The sequence below is a fragment of the Capra hircus genome, chromosome 3 (genome assembly GCF_001704415.2).
Source record: "Capra hircus breed San Clemente chromosome 3, ASM170441v1, whole genome shotgun sequence".
Taxonomy (NCBI): domain Eukaryota; kingdom Metazoa; phylum Chordata; class Mammalia; order Artiodactyla; family Bovidae; genus Capra; species Capra hircus.
The window spans coordinates 53965872-53983728 of NC_030810.1; the positions used below are offsets into that span (position 1 = coordinate 53965872).

General features: G+C 40.0%; 1 protein-coding gene across 2 annotated transcripts in view; it reads left to right on the top strand.

The window, feature by feature from the left end:
- Positions 1 to 17857, top strand: part of AK5 (adenylate kinase 5) — a 266202-nt gene that overhangs the window by 137089 nt on the left and 111256 nt on the right. For both annotated transcript variants that reach the window (XM_005678230.3, XM_013962714.2), the window contains exons 7-8: positions 944 to 1034; positions 9085 to 9161. In XM_005678230.3, the coding sequence (XP_005678287.1) occupies positions 944 to 1034; positions 9085 to 9161 (168 nt within the window). The remainder of the gene's footprint in view (positions 1 to 943; positions 1035 to 9084; positions 9162 to 17857) is intronic.

Sequence of the window (17857 nt, forward strand, 5' to 3'; positions counted from 1 at the left end):
GTGAGCTTGATAAAATCTCAAAACAATTGTGCTAAAAGAATCCAGACAAAAACATTTCAAGCTGTGCCATTCCTTTTACTTGAAATTCTAGAAGATGCAAAGTAATCTCTAGTTGCAGAAAACATATCAGTGATTATCTGATGAGGGGCAGAAGGAAAGCATTCTCAAGAGGCACAAGGAAACTTTTAGGGAGTGATGGAGATGCTCACTATTTTGATTTTTATGATGGTTTCACAGGCGCGCACTGATGTCAAAGCTTATCATTTTGTACACTTTAAACATGTGCAGTTTATTGTATATCAATTATAATTTTAAAAACTAAAGAGACTAAAGTATATTTCTAAAAACCATTGAACAACTTGGGAAGTAGAGGATTTAAAAATGTAGCCACATTTAATATTTAAAATTTTGTAAATTTTAGAGAATGGTTCAAGATTTAAATTTATAATTTTTGTTACACCTAAACCTATAGTGTCTATAGACTATACCTATAGAATAGCATCTATATTTGTACAGTAGCTAAAATTTGTTTGAGTGTTCTCTCTTTTTCCTTTTTGTAGCAACAAATTACAAAAACTATTCCCCCTGTTGATTGAAAATATTTTTATGAAGGAGGATGGGGGAGTATTTCAAAACAAAACTAAGAATCAGAAAGGCACAAGTTATGTATTTTTCCAAAGCTTGTTTTAGAAATTAAGAAAATTATACCCATTTTGCTTAACTGTAAGTGACTGTACACGTACTCTCTAACACCCCTTTCTGTTTGATATGAGGTCTGGGCTTGAAAAATCCTCTAAATATCTGATTAAAGACTCAAGGACTTTAATTCCTGTTGTCCTCATTCATTAGAGATACAGTTATGTGATGCATGCTCATTATATTTTGGACTGAATTAATTTATGTATTCTCATGCTCCCGACTTGTCTGTCTTGATTTCTCCCAGTTTGATGCCGACCGAGACGAGGATGAGGTGTTCTATGACATCAGCATGGCAGTTGACAGCAAGTTATTTCCAAACAAAGAGGCTGCAGCAGGTAAGTCACCATGTCCTTTGGGCTACAGTACACCCTGATCCCCTGCCAAGTGTCTGGGGCTTTGTAGCAACACTGGCTTGCAACACACTGCTGTAAGGCTGTGAGGATGATGCTGTCCTCACAGCTTTATACCTTCTGGTTTAAAAATAAAGGTACAAAACAACATAGAAAAGAGCCATATATCTGGTTCTTATGGTTACTGCCTTTCTTCCAGTCATTGCACAGGCAAATTAGCAGATAGTCACAATATAGCGTAGCATCTACGTTACTATGGGATTTCCCTAGAGGCTCAGATGGTAAAGAATCTGCCCTAAATGCAGGAGATGTGGGTGGGGAAATCCCCTGGGGAAGGAAAGGGCAACCCACTCCAGTATTTTTGCCTAGAGAATTTCATGGACACAGGAACCTGGCAGGCTACAGTCCAGGGGGTTGCAAAGAGTCAGACATGACTAAGCAACTAACACTTCACTACTTCTATGCTACTATAATTTTTAAAAATTGGTCTAACCCATAACTTGAGCACAATGAAAGTTACAACTTCTCCAGGCCGCCCTCACACATATATGTCTCTCCTGAACCACCAGGGAAAAATCCTCCCCTTGGGTCTTCTAGATGCCCCCATTCCAACCCACTGCCCCTGTTGTGGCCCTGCCCCTTCTCTTTCTATATCTAGAAGTTTGACACATATCCCCTCAAATAGTCAGTACTCACAGTTCTATCCTTTGACCCTTTTCTCACTCTTTTATACATTCTCTGCATCAACTCATTGTCCCTCACGGTTTCAACCATCACTTCCACATGGATGACTCTCAAATCTTTGTCTCAGTCCTGACCTTTCTTCTCAGTTACAGCCTCGGTGAATAAAGACCAAAAGTTCTGGGCTGTAAAGAAAAAGGCTAAACACCTGAAGTTTTAAGCTGTATTTGAAGCCCACTGAGAACAGGTTTTAAGAAAGAATATTTTTTTAAAGACAAGGCAGTAGTCTTTCTGGGCAAACCCACAGAGCACAGATAACTGACATAAACTCACCTGCCTGATTTTCCAGTGATATTTACAGAAAGATAGCCTGTTACAGGGAAGAAGGAATATGGAGAAGCATGTCAGATCATATAAACAAGAGTACCACTGCTTCGAAAAAAGTTATAGACCTATGTTTTTTGTTTGTTTTGTTTTGTTTGACCACCCTTAGGGTAGTTCCCCCACTAGGGATCGAACCCAAGCTCTCTACACTGAAGAACAGTGTTTTAACCACTGGCCTACCAGGGAAGTCTTGACACCTGTATTTTCAAGTTAATATTTAATTTTACAGCATTCCTTTTAGACCTCTCACAACAAATATCTATCTGATAGATACCTTCAATTTCCAAACAGCAGAGCAGGAGAAAATTTAAACTGCCCCTTCTTTAGAACTTCCAGCACTTTATGACTCTCAAGTAGCATTTCTCCAAAGTGGCCTCATCCTACAGTGATATAGCTGTGCTGTCTAAAGTACATTCGGTAAATTCTGTCTTCATCCTCTTCAGGTCCCCTTGGTAGAGTGCACAGTGCCTGGCGCATAGCAGGGGTTTCCAGGGGCCCGTCCTGCCTTCCTACAGCTCTGAGCTTATGAACAGAGAGGTCTGTGTTCACAGCCACAACTCCCCAACTCCCCTCCATTCCCAAGACCCCTGAAAACATACAAGACATCTATTCCAGCCTTAGAGTAAACCCCTTCTATCTGTCACAGCCCTGGTGAGTGAAGTGATCCCAGGAGAGCCTGTGGTAAACTGGAAATAAACCTCTCCTTACCAGAGGCTGCCACTTCACAGCCTCAACACTATTGTTCAGTTCAGTTCAATTCAGTAGCTCAGTTGTGTCCGACTCTTTGCGACCCCATGGACTGCAGCACCCTAGGCCTCCCTATCCATCACCAACTCTCAGAGTTTACTCAAACTCATGTCCATTGAGTCGGTGATGCCATCCACCATCTCATCCTCTGTTGTCCCCTTCTCCTCCCACCTTTAATCTTTCCCAACATCAGGGTCTTTTCCAATGAGTCTGTTCTTCACATCAGGTGGCCAAAATATTGGAATTTCAGCTTCAGCATCAGTCCTTCCAATGAATATTCAGGATTTATTTCCTTTAGGATGGACTGGTTGTATCGCCTTGAAGTCCAAGGGACTCTCAAGAGTCTTCTCCAACATCGCAGTTCAAAAGCATCAATTCTTTGGTACTCGGCTTTTTTTATAGTCCAACTCTCACATTCATACATGATTATTGGAAAAACCATAGCTTTGGATTAAAGATTTACTGAGCATGGCCTCGCCCATCGGAACAAGACCTGGTTTCCCCCTCAGTCAGTCTCTCCCATCAGGAAGCTTCCATAAGCCTCTTATCCTTCTCCATCAGAGGGCAGACAGAGTGAAAACCACAATCACAGAAAACTAACCAATCTGATCACATGGACCACAGCCATGTCTAACTCAATGAAACTATGAGCCATGCTGTGTAGGGCCACCCAAACGGACGGGTCATGGTGGAGAGTTCAGACAAAATGTGGTCCACTGGAGAACGGAATGGCAAACCACTTCAGTATTCTTGACTTGAGAACCCCATGAACAGTATGAAAAGGCAAAAAGGTAGGACACTGAAAGATGAACTCCCCAGGTCAATAGGTGCCCAATATGCTACTAGAGATCAGTGAAGAAATAACTCCAGAAAGAAGGAAGAGATGGAGCCAAAGCAAAAACAACACCCAGTTGTGGATGTGACTGGTGATGGATGTAAAGTCCAATGCTGTAAAGAGCACTATTGCATAGGAACCTGGAATGTTAGGTCCATGAATCAAGGCAAATTGGAGATGGCAAACAGGAGGTGGTCAAACAGGAGACGGCGAGAGTGAACATTGACATTTTAGTGAATCAGCAAACTAAAATGGGCTGGAATGGGTGAATTTAACTCAGATGACCATTGTATCTACTACTGTCGCAAGAATCCCTTAGAAGAAATGGAGTAACCATCATAGTCAACAAAAGAGTCCAAAATGCAGTACTTGGATACAATCTCAAAAACCACAGAATGATCTCTGTTCATTTCCAAGGCAAACCATTCATTATCACAGTAATCCAAGTCTATGCCCCGACTAGTAATGCTGAAGAAGCTGAAGTTGAATGGTTCTGTGAAGACCTACAAGACCTTCTAGAATTAACACCCCATAAAGATGTCCTTTTCATTATAGGGGACTGGAATGCAAAAGTAGGAAGTCAAGAAATAACTGGAGTAACAGGAAAATTTGGCCTTGGAGCAGAAAATGAAGCACAGCAAAGGCTAATAGAGTTTTGCCAAGAGATGCACTCATCAGAGCAGACACCCTCTTCCAACAACAGAAGACTCTACACAAGGACATCACCAGATGGTCAATACTGAAATCAGATTGATTATATTCTTTGCAGCCAAAGATGAAGAAGCTCAATTCAGTCAGCAAAAACAAGACTGGGAGCTGACTGTGGCTCAGATCATGAACTCCTTATTGCCAAATTCAGACTTAAATTGGGGAAAACCACTAGACCATTCAGGTATGACCTAAATAAAATCCCTAACGATTATACAGTGGAAGTGACAAATAGATTCAAGGGATTAGGTCTGATAGACAGACTATTGTTACCATTAAAGAATGGACCAGTGTTTCTGGATCCTTCTCTCTTTCCAGAGAAATCAGAAGCCTGCACCAGTAGGTAAAATCTCCAAGCTGGTAAACATCAGGGACTCAGTCAATTAAAGAAACCATGCCCATGGGTTCTGCTCTGTGACTCATCAGCCCCCAGGTCTTATGCCTTGGCACTTTCCTTCTCTTTGAATCCTCTCTCTACATAATCTCAGCCGCTCCACAGCTCCCATATTACTTCCAATGATGAAGTGTGAATGACTTTCAATTCCTTTAAATTTTTTAAGTAAAAAATTGTGTGTGTATATATATATATATATATACATGCTGATTTGATTCATGAAATGATTACTACGGTCCAACTAGTTAGCATACCTCATCTTTTCATTGTTGTTGCTCAGTCATGTCTGACTCTTTGCAACTCCATGGACTGCAGCATGTCAGGCTTTCCTGTCCTTCACTGTCTTCCAGAGTTTGCTCTAACTCATGTCCCTTGAATAGGTATGCCATCCAACCATCTCATTGTTTGTCGCCCCCTTCTCCTCCTGCCTTCAATCTTTCCCAGCATCAGGATCTTTTCCAATGAGCCAGTTCTTCCCATCAGGTGGTCAAAGTATTGGAGCTTCAGCTTCAGCATCAGTCCTTCCAATGAATATTCAGGGTTGATTTCCTTTAGGATTGACTGCTATGATCTCTTTGCTGTTCAAGGGAGCCTCAAGAATCTTCATTACCAAAATTCGAAAGCGTCAATTCTTTGGCTTTCAGAGACGTGTTAGAAGAACTTTTATCTACAGATTCCCATCACTGCCCAGGAATCCCAGTCTTGCAGGAGGTTCCCTCTATTTGGTACTCAAACTGAGAGGAGGGTCGTCCCAAAACTTCAGACTGAAGATCCACTAAGAGGGAAAACATCTTTACCATTGTCCCAGAACACAGTATGTCTAGCCTTCCAGTACCTCTGAAGCCAATGTATCATCTTCCCAATTAAAATTAAGGGGACATTTCCGAAGACCATTCTACATCTAAAACCAGTGACAGTGAGTGATCCTGGGGGGTTCTATTTCAGCTCATACCTTTGTCTGTTATCTATGGAAAGGATATTTTTAAATCTGAAAAGAAACTGAGAAATTCGAATTATGGGGAAAAGAAAGCCATACTATCACTTTTACAAAATGTCCCGATTTTGCTGTCTTTTTTGAGTATTAAGATCATTGTAGTTGTTTTATGTGTTAAATTGTCCAGTGAAGATGCAAAATATGTACATATGGTTATACTTACCTCCCTATTTTGTATGTCAAGCCTTAAACTATTATTAAAGGTACCATTTTCAGCAAACCAAGCAACCAGTAGTAAAAGAAAATGAAAGCTATTCAATCATTATCTCAGCAGATAATGACATCCTTTGTCTATTGCCTTCTATGATCTATCAGTACTGTTTCCAAGAGCAACGACACGTCAAGAAATTTCATCCCTTGATGACACAATAACATTTCTGTTAAAAACATTTTATTAGGAAAACCAATCTTTTCTTCCTTATGAGTGGGAATTGTTTATTTTTTAAACAAAGACCTCTTCATTCTCCCATCAATGAAGCTAGTTTTCTAATAACCTTGTTCCATTTTCAAATATTAATGTGTGACATCTCTGTTGAATGGGTTGTTTAAGACCCTTAATGGTGTAGTTTATTAAAAGAACTAAAAGAACAGTTTCTAATTAAATAAGTGGGACACAGGAACTGAAGCAGCTATATATTCAGTGAGCCTCTGTGTTCAGGTCATGTTGCTCATTTCAAAGGAACCACTTTAAAGTCGAAGGGAGGGTATCATCTGAGTACCTATCACCACTTCCACTAGTCAGTGGTGAATCATATCCATGTTGTGGAAGTAACAAAAGCTAATTAAAGTTGGCATTGCCTTTAACAAAGCTGTCAGTAGCAGCCACCTTGACTTTCATGGGCTGCAGAGACACCCCTTTATTCCACTTTCCATTCTTCCATTTCTGCAGCCACTCAGTGACCCATCTCATCATCAATCATTCACTGTTCCTATTTTCTCAGTAGAAGAGACAGCACACTCCTCCGGGGCCTCCGCTGTAGAGCACTTTAATAGAAGATCATGTATACAAAACCTTTGGGATTGTGTCTGCTTACAACTTGGAGTCAGTAACCTGTGTTAGAAATGGGAGCTGTGACTTGTCTTTGATCTCACTCACTTTCTGCATGACCTTGGCCAAGCTATATAACTTCTCCACAGCTCATTTTCCTCTTTTCTAAGGTGACAGAGTAGGATTCTGTGAAATATTAAATTCCAAAATGTTTATGAGCCTATCAGGGAGAAGTATACATTTTACTCCTGAGCTCTTTACTGCTTCCCAACACTTAAGTGCAAACTGATCTTCCAGCTGGACCCTGAGACATCAAGTAGTTTGGCCCTAAGATACACCTTACAAAACTTTTATTTAAAAAATACTTAAAGAACAAAGATAGGAAAATTACATCTTCTACTTAAAAATTATATGTACAATTAAAGGTTCCATATCACCCCTAGAGGCACTTTTAACACTCGTGTTGCCAAGGGTATCACCAAGAATTGAGGAGTACATGTTTATTCAACTATATGTGGCAGCTCTACAGTTCCCTTTCCAAAATGATTTGATGGGTCAACCTTCTTCATTTTGAAAATCTTTATTGTACTTAATTTTTTTTAATTACAATATAATAAACTATGGTGTTCCTATTTAGTACTTAGTTGATTTGATGATGGGCTAATACTCAGTTTTGTGAACAGCAGGGGTAATGATGAGAAGAGAAGAAATGAGGAAAGACTTTGTGGGGACATACTTTGGTTCTTTTTCTAAAAGAAAATATGGAAGTTGCATATCTGGGAGAGGTCTATATCTGAGAAGTGTGTGAGATACTTGACATTTTTTTTTTTAAGAAATTCATCTTCATTTAACATTACTCATTGCATGTTGTGAACAAGACTTATTTTGCAAAGGCAAGTTTATAGTGAAGCAGAGTGGTTGCTTTCTTCACAGGTGCATAGCATTTCATGGGCAGTACTGATGAATTCTGTCTTTCTGGCTAGTTAGGTAATATAGATTGCCCAGCAGGAAAGCCTTGTTAGATGAGGATGATAACTCAAGTGTGCTTCAGGAGCCCCATTATGAAATTACTGGTCTAAGTGTAAGCCTTGGTAATTAATGGATAAGTAATTCAGTGTAACCTGTAATACCTAGGGGTAGAAACTCTGTATTAACAGGTTAAGTTAACCTGATTTTTCCTACTTTTAGGAACTAACGTGATCCAAAGGCTATAAGAAAAGCTCATCAGGTTCTCATGAAGTGAGCAGACTCAGCCCTTCTTTTTCTGGACCCCTTTGCTCTCCTCCCACTGCAGTTTGCTCCTATTCCTTCCTCCTCAGTCACGGCTGCTGCTGCTGCTGCTGCTCAGTCGCTTCAGTCGTGTCCAACTCTGTGTGACCCCATAGACGGCAGCCCACCAGGCTCCCTGGGGTCGCACACCCCTAAGCCACTTCTCCTCCTGGACAACCCTTGTTCACCCTCATAGTTTGGGCTCACAGACTAGTTCCTTGTGAAGAATCCTACCTCCATCACCTCCTCCACTACAAGTCAGAATTAGTAGCTTTTTCCTTTTGGTTTCTGAACCTTGCTGTTGTCAAGTTAATCTCCTCCACAGGATTATTGTCTTCTTAAGGGTAGAATGTCTAGATATCTGTGTTATCAAACCAAACTTGGGTCCGCTCCCCCAAATGCAGTAAAGCCAATCTACTGACACTGGTTTGTGGTGAAGGAAAGTGCCATGTTTCTTGCAAGGTGATAAACAAGGAGTTCAGGACAGGCAGTGCTCAAAAAGCCAAACTCCTCTATGGGTTTCAGCCAAGCAACTTTAAAGTCCAGATGAGGGAGGGGCATCCCAGCGTATGTGATCAACTCATCCCCAGTTCTCTGGTTGGTTGATGGTAAGGTAACTGGGTGATGTTACAGGGGTTAATGTTATTAATCCTTAGGCAACAGTAGGTCTGGGGGCTACATGCTCACAATCCTCAAGTAGTTAATTTCTTCCATTTGGTGGTGATTTTAGCATCTGTAAAACAACTCAGGAAATGTGAATCAGATACTATTATTTAGGTACTTCAGAGAGAAACCAGAGCAGAGAAGATGGAGGAAGGGTCTGTCTTGGGAAGGCCCTGCAGGATCCTGCCCAGTTACAGCTGCATTTTCCATCTGCAGACCAGACAGTGCCTGGCAGATGGGAAGAGTTAAAAATATTGGATAATTTAATATAATCACAAGGACAATATGGAAACCTCGTGGGAGACAGTTTACTTTAGAAACACGCACAGACAACCTCCATCCATCAGGTAACATTCATTTTCCTAATCTTAGGTTCAAGCGACCTTGACCCTTCGATGATGTTGGACACTGGAGAGATCATTGATACGGGATCTGATTATGAAGATCAGGTAATTAAAATCTAAAAATATTTGTCTATTTAAATGTTTTTAATTTTGGTCTTTATAAGTGTTTCATGAAAATTAGAATTACAAATCATTCTGTGAAATGATTACAGATAACTAATGATCTGTTCCATGATAAATCATACAGCTTTTATTCATTAACTTTGGCCCTCTAACCCTTCTTTATCCACAGACTCAAAGTGGCAATTAATTAAGGGAAGATCTGTGGTCAAAAGTTATATGAGCTAGAAGTAAGGCTACATGAGGTTCTCTTGCCCAAGAATTTATCTGTGTCTCATTCTTCCCAATTATAAGCCCAGTATTTACTAACCACTGCTTACAGATTCAGGGCCCTGCTTTCTTTTTCTAACCTTTAAAAGGGACTGCTGACCAAGGACAACACAGCCAAGAAGTCACATATATTTTCTATTTGGATAAGAAATTTATCTGGGTCATTTTTTCTCAGCAGAAGAACTCTTCTTCCTGCCCTGTTTTAATGAACCAAAATAGTTGGCAAATGATCTGACTCTCTAATTAGGCCTTATTTTTCAAAAAGTACCTTGTCTGAAACTTCATCCACCTCTCATCAATGCTCTTCTGCAGCGGCTGAAAGCCAAGTGGGCATGTTCTCCTGGACTTTCCCCCCATTTTCAACTAATACATGTCACAAATTAAGGAAATAGACCTGACCAGTGTCCAAATGTAATGGCTGTTTCTCTGTTTCACATACGTATTCAGAAATTATTTTCACAGGCATTAAGTTTCTTCCCTTACATCACAAAGCAAGGAGAAGATATTGACAAGTATTTAAAATATCTTTTAGCGTTTATTAAGCACTTCGTACATACTAAACATTGGGCTAGGTTCCTTAACTTGATTATCTCGCTAATTCCCCACAACATCTCTAGGAAATAGGAATTATTATCTTTATTTCATAGATAAGAGAATTAAGACTCCAAGAGTAATTTGCATGCGGTTACACAAATAGTTTCTCAGTGGAGCTTGTGAACTCAGGGCAGTTTCCCTAAACCTGCACTCTGCCACCCACCATCCTCAGTCTCCAAAGACAGGCCATTCAGTGATGAATTTTTGGAGGCTTTTCAGTTGCTGACTTCTTAAGACCTCAGCAGAGGCAAATGCCAAACAACCACTATAAAAAGTGAGCTCACCATCTAAAATTATAGACTGCACCAAGAAATGAACCATAGCATGAAATCCAGCTGATTAAACAAATGAAGGGTTCACACCCCAAGGACTAGACAGAACAGAAAAATCTGAAAGAAATCTTAATCAAGGAATATTTAAAATATCCAAAGAGATAAAGGGAAGATTAGAAGTCTTGAAACAAATATGGGAAAGAATGGAAAGCAAGAGGCAAAAAGGAATAGGGAGGAAGAAATAGAAATTCTAGGCACAAAAAAATATTGTCATTGCAATAGAAATCGTGTCTAGTAGACTAGACACAGCTAAAAAGAGACAATGCTAGAGCTGAGAAAGTTTCCTTAGAATAAAACAGAGAGCTAAAAGAGAGTTCTTCTTGTCAAAGAAAGAACTTGGGAGACACTGAGGATGGAATGGTTGGGTCAACATGTCCTAAAAGGAGTTCCAGAAGGAGGATTGAGTGGAGGGAATAGAGCTTCGTGTTAACAGATAATGGCTGAGAATTTCACAGAGATGAGAAAAGACAAGTCCCCAGAACGGAGGAGCGCATGATGTCCTGAACAGGAAAAAAAAACCCTTCACCTATTCTTTTTTCATTTAGCAAATATTAATAGAGCACCTACTATGTGTCGGGTACTACTTCGGAATATCTAATTGTATAAAACAGACAAGGAGCGTCCATCTAGGTGGGGAAGATAGTATACAAGAAACATGTTAGTAAATGAGTAAATATCCTAGATTGATATGTGCTATGAGAAGGGGGGTAAAAAAAAAAAAAAAGAACAAGGTAGGAAGGTTAGGAATGCTGGAATAGGGACAGATTATAGTATTAACTAGGAGAGTCAATATTAACTAGGATGGTCTCATTAAAGAGGTGAGATTTGAGCAAAGACTTGGCATAAAATGTAAAACATAGAGAACACAAAATACTAAAGACAAAAATAAACTATTAAAAGTGAAAAGGTATTACCTAGTAGTTTGGTGGGGAAGCGCAACAGATTCAATAAGTTGGGTGCTTGCCTTTTCTGAGTACCTCCAATAAGTCAGATGCTGTGTTTTATGGTTTACATACATCATTGCTAATCTTTCCAATAACTTAAGAAGGAAGCTGTGTTAAACTAAAACTCAGAGAGCTCAAATGACTTCCCAAGACCACACAGCTAACAAGTAGTAGAGTCAGGAATCAAACTATGATCAGTTTGGCACCAAAAGCTAGTTTATGCTTTTACATTTCAAATAAAGCCATTATCAAGGTCACTGACAATCTATTGCCAATTCCACTTAATGCTTTTTCATCATCTTTCTTGACCTTTGCTCCCTTTGATCCACTCCTGTGACAGTAATGCAAAAGCAGCCACAACTCTACTTAAAAGTGTGGCTGTGTTCCAGTAAAACTTTATTTATGGTCACCGAAATTTGAATTCCACATATTTTCTTGTGATTTGACTATTGGAAAATGTAAAGCCCGTTCTTAACGAAGACACTGTTTACAGTCAGCAGAGTGGATTTGGCCTGTGGCCATAGGTTGCATTGGAGGAGGAAATGGCAGCCCACTCCAGTATTCTTGCCTGGAGAATCCCGAGGACAGAGGAGCTTGATGGGCTGCTGTCCATAGGGTCACACAGAGTTGGTCACGACTTAAGCGACTTAGCATGCATGCATGCATTGGAGAAGGAAATGGCAACCCACTCCAGTATTCTTGCCTGGAGAATCCCAGGGACGGGGAAGCTTGATGGGCTGCTGTCTATGGGGTCACACAGAGTCTGACACTACTGAAGCGACTTAGCAGCAACAGCGTAGGTTGCTGACCATGGCTGTAAACCATCTCCACCTCTTGACACTGTCCTATTGGTTTCTAACATTTCTATAGTATTTAATACTGTTCTAAATGCTTCACATTTATTACATTTTATCCCGAGACAGTTACATGAGATCGATATCATTATCCCAATTTCACTGATAAGGAAACTATAGCCCAGAGGAATTCAGAAGTTTACTTAAAGTCACACAACTGGCAAGAGGTAAAGACAGAATTCCAACACAGCTGTCCAACTGCAGAGCTGGAATCAGAAAAGACAGATGAGGCTGTGCTATAGTGACAAATAAAACTCAGGGGACTTCGCTGGCAATCCAGTGGCTGAGACTCCATGCTTCCGCAGCAAGGGGCATGGGCTCAGCCTCCAGTCAGGGAACTAAGATTCAGCATGCCATAAATTTCTTTTTAAAAATTTTTTAAAAAGGAAAGAATAGCAAACTAATGGAGCTTATATTTTAGAAACAAAAACAAAAACCATCAAAATTTGAGTGTTTTCCTTCCAGAGAGACATCCAAAGGGGCCATGGATAAGAAGGGAAAAAGTATGGGGCTGGGGGAGTGGCAGAAACTTGCTCTTAACTGCGTATTTCTTCCTCCCACGATCATGAGACATCCCCTGTCACTGACTCTGCCTGTGTCTAAGGAGGCTGAAAAATGGAGCTTACTTAAGTGTTTAGTGAGAGCCAAGCCAGCCTGGACTGCAAAGCTCTTGCCCCCACTGTTCTCTCTCTCACAATCCTCTCACTTCTTGGTCCACTCTTTCTTGGTTTTCTTGTGAACTCTCCTCTGTTGGTGCATTACTTCAATATGAGCATCCCCGGCATCCTGGCAAAGGGAACCTTCGCTCCTCACTGCACACATTATCCTTTGAGAAGCTCGACCACAGGCATGAGTTCAGCTTCATTCAGAGTCCCCTGGTGAGCTTCCAATGCCTATGTCTGCCTGCTAAACAGCACTGGTTGGATTTCCCACGTGCATCTCAAACTCAGAACGTCCAAAACTGAACTCACTGTCTTCCCCCACAAAATCTGTTCTTCCTTCTGTTTCCCCTATTTCTGTGAATGATACCACCATCCTCCCAGCTGCCCAAGCCAGAGACAAGGGCGTCTTCCTAGTCTCCTTCCTTTCTCTCCCTCCCTACAGCAGGGTGATCAGAAAGCTGGTCAGCAGGTCCGTCTTCCTGTGCAGGCGTCACTCCTTCCCTCTCCAGTTCCACCGCCACTGCCCTGGTTTACACCCTCACCCTTCTTCCCCAGGACCGCGGAGAGTATCCAAACCAGTCTCCCTTCCCCAGGCTCCTCGCCCACAAAAATCATCTTGCTTAAAAGCCAAGTCAGTCAGCATATCCCACTGCTTAAAACTCTTCATGGCTCTTCATTGATGTCAGAATTAAATCAGAACGCTTATCAGTAGACATGGGAACTTTCAAATTAGCCCTTACATCACCTCCTTCCCCAAACTCATCCCTTGCCAATCACCAAAACACACGGCATGTGCCAGCCACACCAAGCCATTTGCAGTTCCCCTAAGCGGGGGTTGCACTTTGTGAAGTCTCCTTCCTCTATGTGGAAGCTTCTGCAGCCCCATCACCCCTGTGCCAGATAACCTCCACTCATGGTCCATCAGGACCACACTCCTCCTCGAGGAAGCCCTTCTCGCCCCGTGTCAGGCTCTCCTTCTTGGGGGGCCCACGAGCCCCTGCGTTCTAATATCCTCTTGCATTGTGTTCTGCTCTCCTGTTACTCAACCAACACACAATATGTGCTCAAAAAATACCCATTTTTTGAAAAGTCAAAAAAATGATTTCTAGTTTTTCTACTTCAAGTGTTGAAAGGAAAAAAAAAAAAAAGCCTAGGCTTTAGTATCCTGTAAAATTATCCTTCAAAAATGAAAGAGAAATAAAAACTCTCAGACGGAAATTGAGGCAATTTGTTACCAGTAGACCTGCCTTGCAAGAAATGCTAAAAGAAGTTCTTTAGAGAGAAGGAAAATTATATAGGTCAGAAATTCAGATCTACATAAAGAAAAGAAAAGTATCAGAGAATGGATAAGTGAAAGTAAAATAAAAACTTATTTTTCTTATTCTTAATTGATCTAACAGATAGTGACATGTTAAAAACAGTAATAGCCACAACGTATTTTATTATGTATGTTTACATATTAGTGAAATGAATGACAACAAAGGATGGAAGGGAGGAATGAGGAATATTTTGTTATTATAAGGTACTTGTACTGTCTGCTTATTTGAAAGTGGATTTGGATTAGTTTAAATGGGTATTGCAATTTCTAGAGCAACCACTTTTTAGGGAGAGGGTGGGATGATTTGGGAAAATGGCATTTAAACATGTATACTATCATGTAAGAAACGAGTCACCAGTCTAGGTTTGATACAGGATACAGGATGCTTGGGGCTGGTGCACTGGGATGACCCACAGAGATGATATGGAGAGGGTGATGGGAGGGGGGTTCAGGATCGGGAACTCATGTACACCTGTGGCAGATTTATGTCAATGTATGGCAAAACCAATACAGTATTGTAAAGTGAAAAAAATAATAAATAATAAATTTTTAAAAAACACTTATGTCCTGTATTTAAAATAGCCAATAGGAATTTGCTGTATGGCTCAGGTAACTCAAACAGGGGCTTTGTATCAACCTAGAGGGGTGGGATGGGGCTGGAGATGGGAGGGAGATTCAAAAAGGAGGGGATATATGTATACCTATAGTTGGTTCATGTTGAGGTTTGACAGAAAACAAAATTTTGTAAAGCAATTATCCTTCAATTAAAAAAATAAATTAAAAAAAGAAACATAATTGATATGCTAAGGAAGGAGCGAAAATGGAATCATATAAAATGCTTAACTAAAGATACAAAGGCAGAAAAAGCTTAGAGATTAAAAGAAGCAGCAAAGAACATGGGCGATATATAGAAAATAGTAACAAATGCTAGATGAATCCAGTTATATCAGCTGATACTTTAAATATCAGTGATCTAAATACCCCAATTAAAAGACAGATTTTCAAAACCGATCAAAAAAAGACCAGCCACATGCTGTCTTCATTATTGCTCAGTCACTAAGTCATGTCTGACTCTACTACATCCCCACAGACTGTAGCCTGCCAGCTTCCTCTGTCCATGGAATTTTCCAGGCTAGCATACTGGAGTGGGTTGCCATTTCCTTCTCCAGGGAATATTCCCAACCAAAGGATCAAATCCGCATCTCCTATATTGCAGGCAGATTTTAAATTTACCGCTGAGCCACAGGGAAGCCCACATGCTATCTGCAAGAAACTTTTCTTAAATATAAGGATACATATAGATTAACAAAAAGGAATAGAGAAAGATGTATCTTTTAGCACTAAATAAAAGAAAGCAAAAATAGCTATATTAATTTCAGACAGGTCAAATTTCAAAGCAAGAAAACTTATCAGGGATAAAGAAGAGTGGTACCTGATGATAATGGGGTCAGTACTCCAAGAAGACATAACCAATTTATAGTGTATATGCTGCTAACAACAGAGTGTTTCTAGACTCATCATTTGCCCAAGCCTTTGGTCCCGTTCTTTCCATCTGCCCTCAAACTTTGCTCCATTAACTGGTACTGCTTCATCTTTCTAAAAGCTCTCATCTTCAGAGTATCTTTCTTCTCTATCTACCTACCCACCCACCATCCCCACTTGGAAGGAAGAAGGCCATTAACATTGCCAACTGTCATAGAAAGGCCACACTGCATACTGTCTTTCCTCTACCCTTTCCTTCAGCACTAAATTTGGTGAAAGAGAAGTCAGCTCCCCTGCTTCTATGCCCTCACCCCTCATTCTGTCCTATAAACCAGCTTCTGCCTATTTGTTCCCCTAAGAGAGCTTTAGAAGCCATCTCATTACTGCCAAGTCAGGAGAACATTTCCTAGTTCCTACAATGTCTGGGGCTCAAGACACCAGCTTGCATTTCTTTCTCAAAACACTTGGGTGCCTTGGTTTATGCCACCTCTGTGGCCATTATTTCTCTACCTCCTTCTCCCAGCATGGTTTTCCTTACTCTGCCCTCCCTTTAAAATAGTGTGTTCACCCAGTTCCTTTTTTCGTTGTTTGTTTAATGCCAGCTTTCAAGGAAGGAAGAATATGTTTAACACTGTTACATACTCATTCTGTTTAAAAACCATCCAGATGACTTAAAGGCTGTGTCAGGAGTGGGAGGATCCCTCTTCTCACACCACACAACTGCTTCAGCTAAGCCCATGACTTCACCTTTTTTAATTATTCATTCAACTCATATAGAGAATATTTGATATGCCAGACTCTTATGTGAGTTACTGAAAATATACAGTGAGCAAAAGAAGATACCGTTCCTACTCTCATTGGTCTTACAGGTAGAAATAGATAATAGAATAATCACATAAATAGAAAATTAAAACTATGCTGTTTGGGAGAAGAAGTACATAGTGCCATGTGTGTGCTCAAGTGGGATTTACCCCAGGGATGCAAGAATTTTTCAGTATCCACAAACCAATCAGTGTGATACACCACATCAACAAATTGAAGAATAAAAATTATATGATCATCTCAATAGATGCAGGAAAAGCTTTTGACAAAATTCAACAGACATTTATGATTAAAAAAAACTCTTCAGAAAGTGGGCACAGAGGGAACCTACTTCAACATAATAAAGGCCATATGTGACAAACCTATGGTTACCATCCTACTGAACTGTGAAAAGCTGAAAACATTTCCTCTAAGACCTGGAACAGGACAAGAATGTCCACTCTTACCACTTTTATTCAATATAGTTTTGGAAGTCCTAAACATGGCAATCAGAGAGGAAAAAAGAAGTAAATGGAATCCAAACTGAAAAAGAAGTAAAACTGTTATTGTTTGCAGATGACATGATACTATACATAGAATATCCTAAAGATGCTACCAGAACCACTACTAGAGCTCATCAATGAATTTGCTCAAGTTGCAGAATACAAAACTAATACAAAGAAATCATTTGCATTTCTATACACTAACAATGAAAGATCAGAAAGAGTAATTAAGGAAACAATCCCATTTACCATCTCATCAAAAAGAATAAAATACCTAAGAAAAAAACTACCTAAGGAGGCAAAAGACATATACCCAGAAAACTATAAGACGCTGATGAAAGAAATAAAAGATGACACAAACAGATGGAGAGATATATCATGTTCTTGGTTGGAAGAATCAATGTTGTCAAAATGATTATACTACACAAGGCAATCTACAGATTCAGTGCAATCCCTATCAAATTACCACTGGCATTTTTCACAGAACTAGAGCTTAAAAATCTTAAAATTGTATGGAGACACAAATTGACCCCCAAAAACCAAGGCAATCTTGAGAAAGAAAAACAGAGCTGGAAGAATCAGCTCCCTGACTTTGGACTATACTACAAATCTACAGTCATCAAAACAGTACAGTGCTGGCACAAAAACAGGAATACAGACCAATATAACAGGATAAAAAGCCCAGAAATAACCCCCACACACCTATGGTCAATTAATGTCTGACATAGAAAGCAACACCAGGCAATGGAGAAAAGACCGCCTCTACAATAAATTGTACTAGGAAGACAGGAAGGCTATATGTTAAAAAAAAATTCAAACATTTTTTAATACCATACACAGAAACAAACTCAAAATGGATTAAAGATCTAAATGTAAGACCAGAGACTATAAAACTCTTAGAGAGAAACATAAGCAGAACAC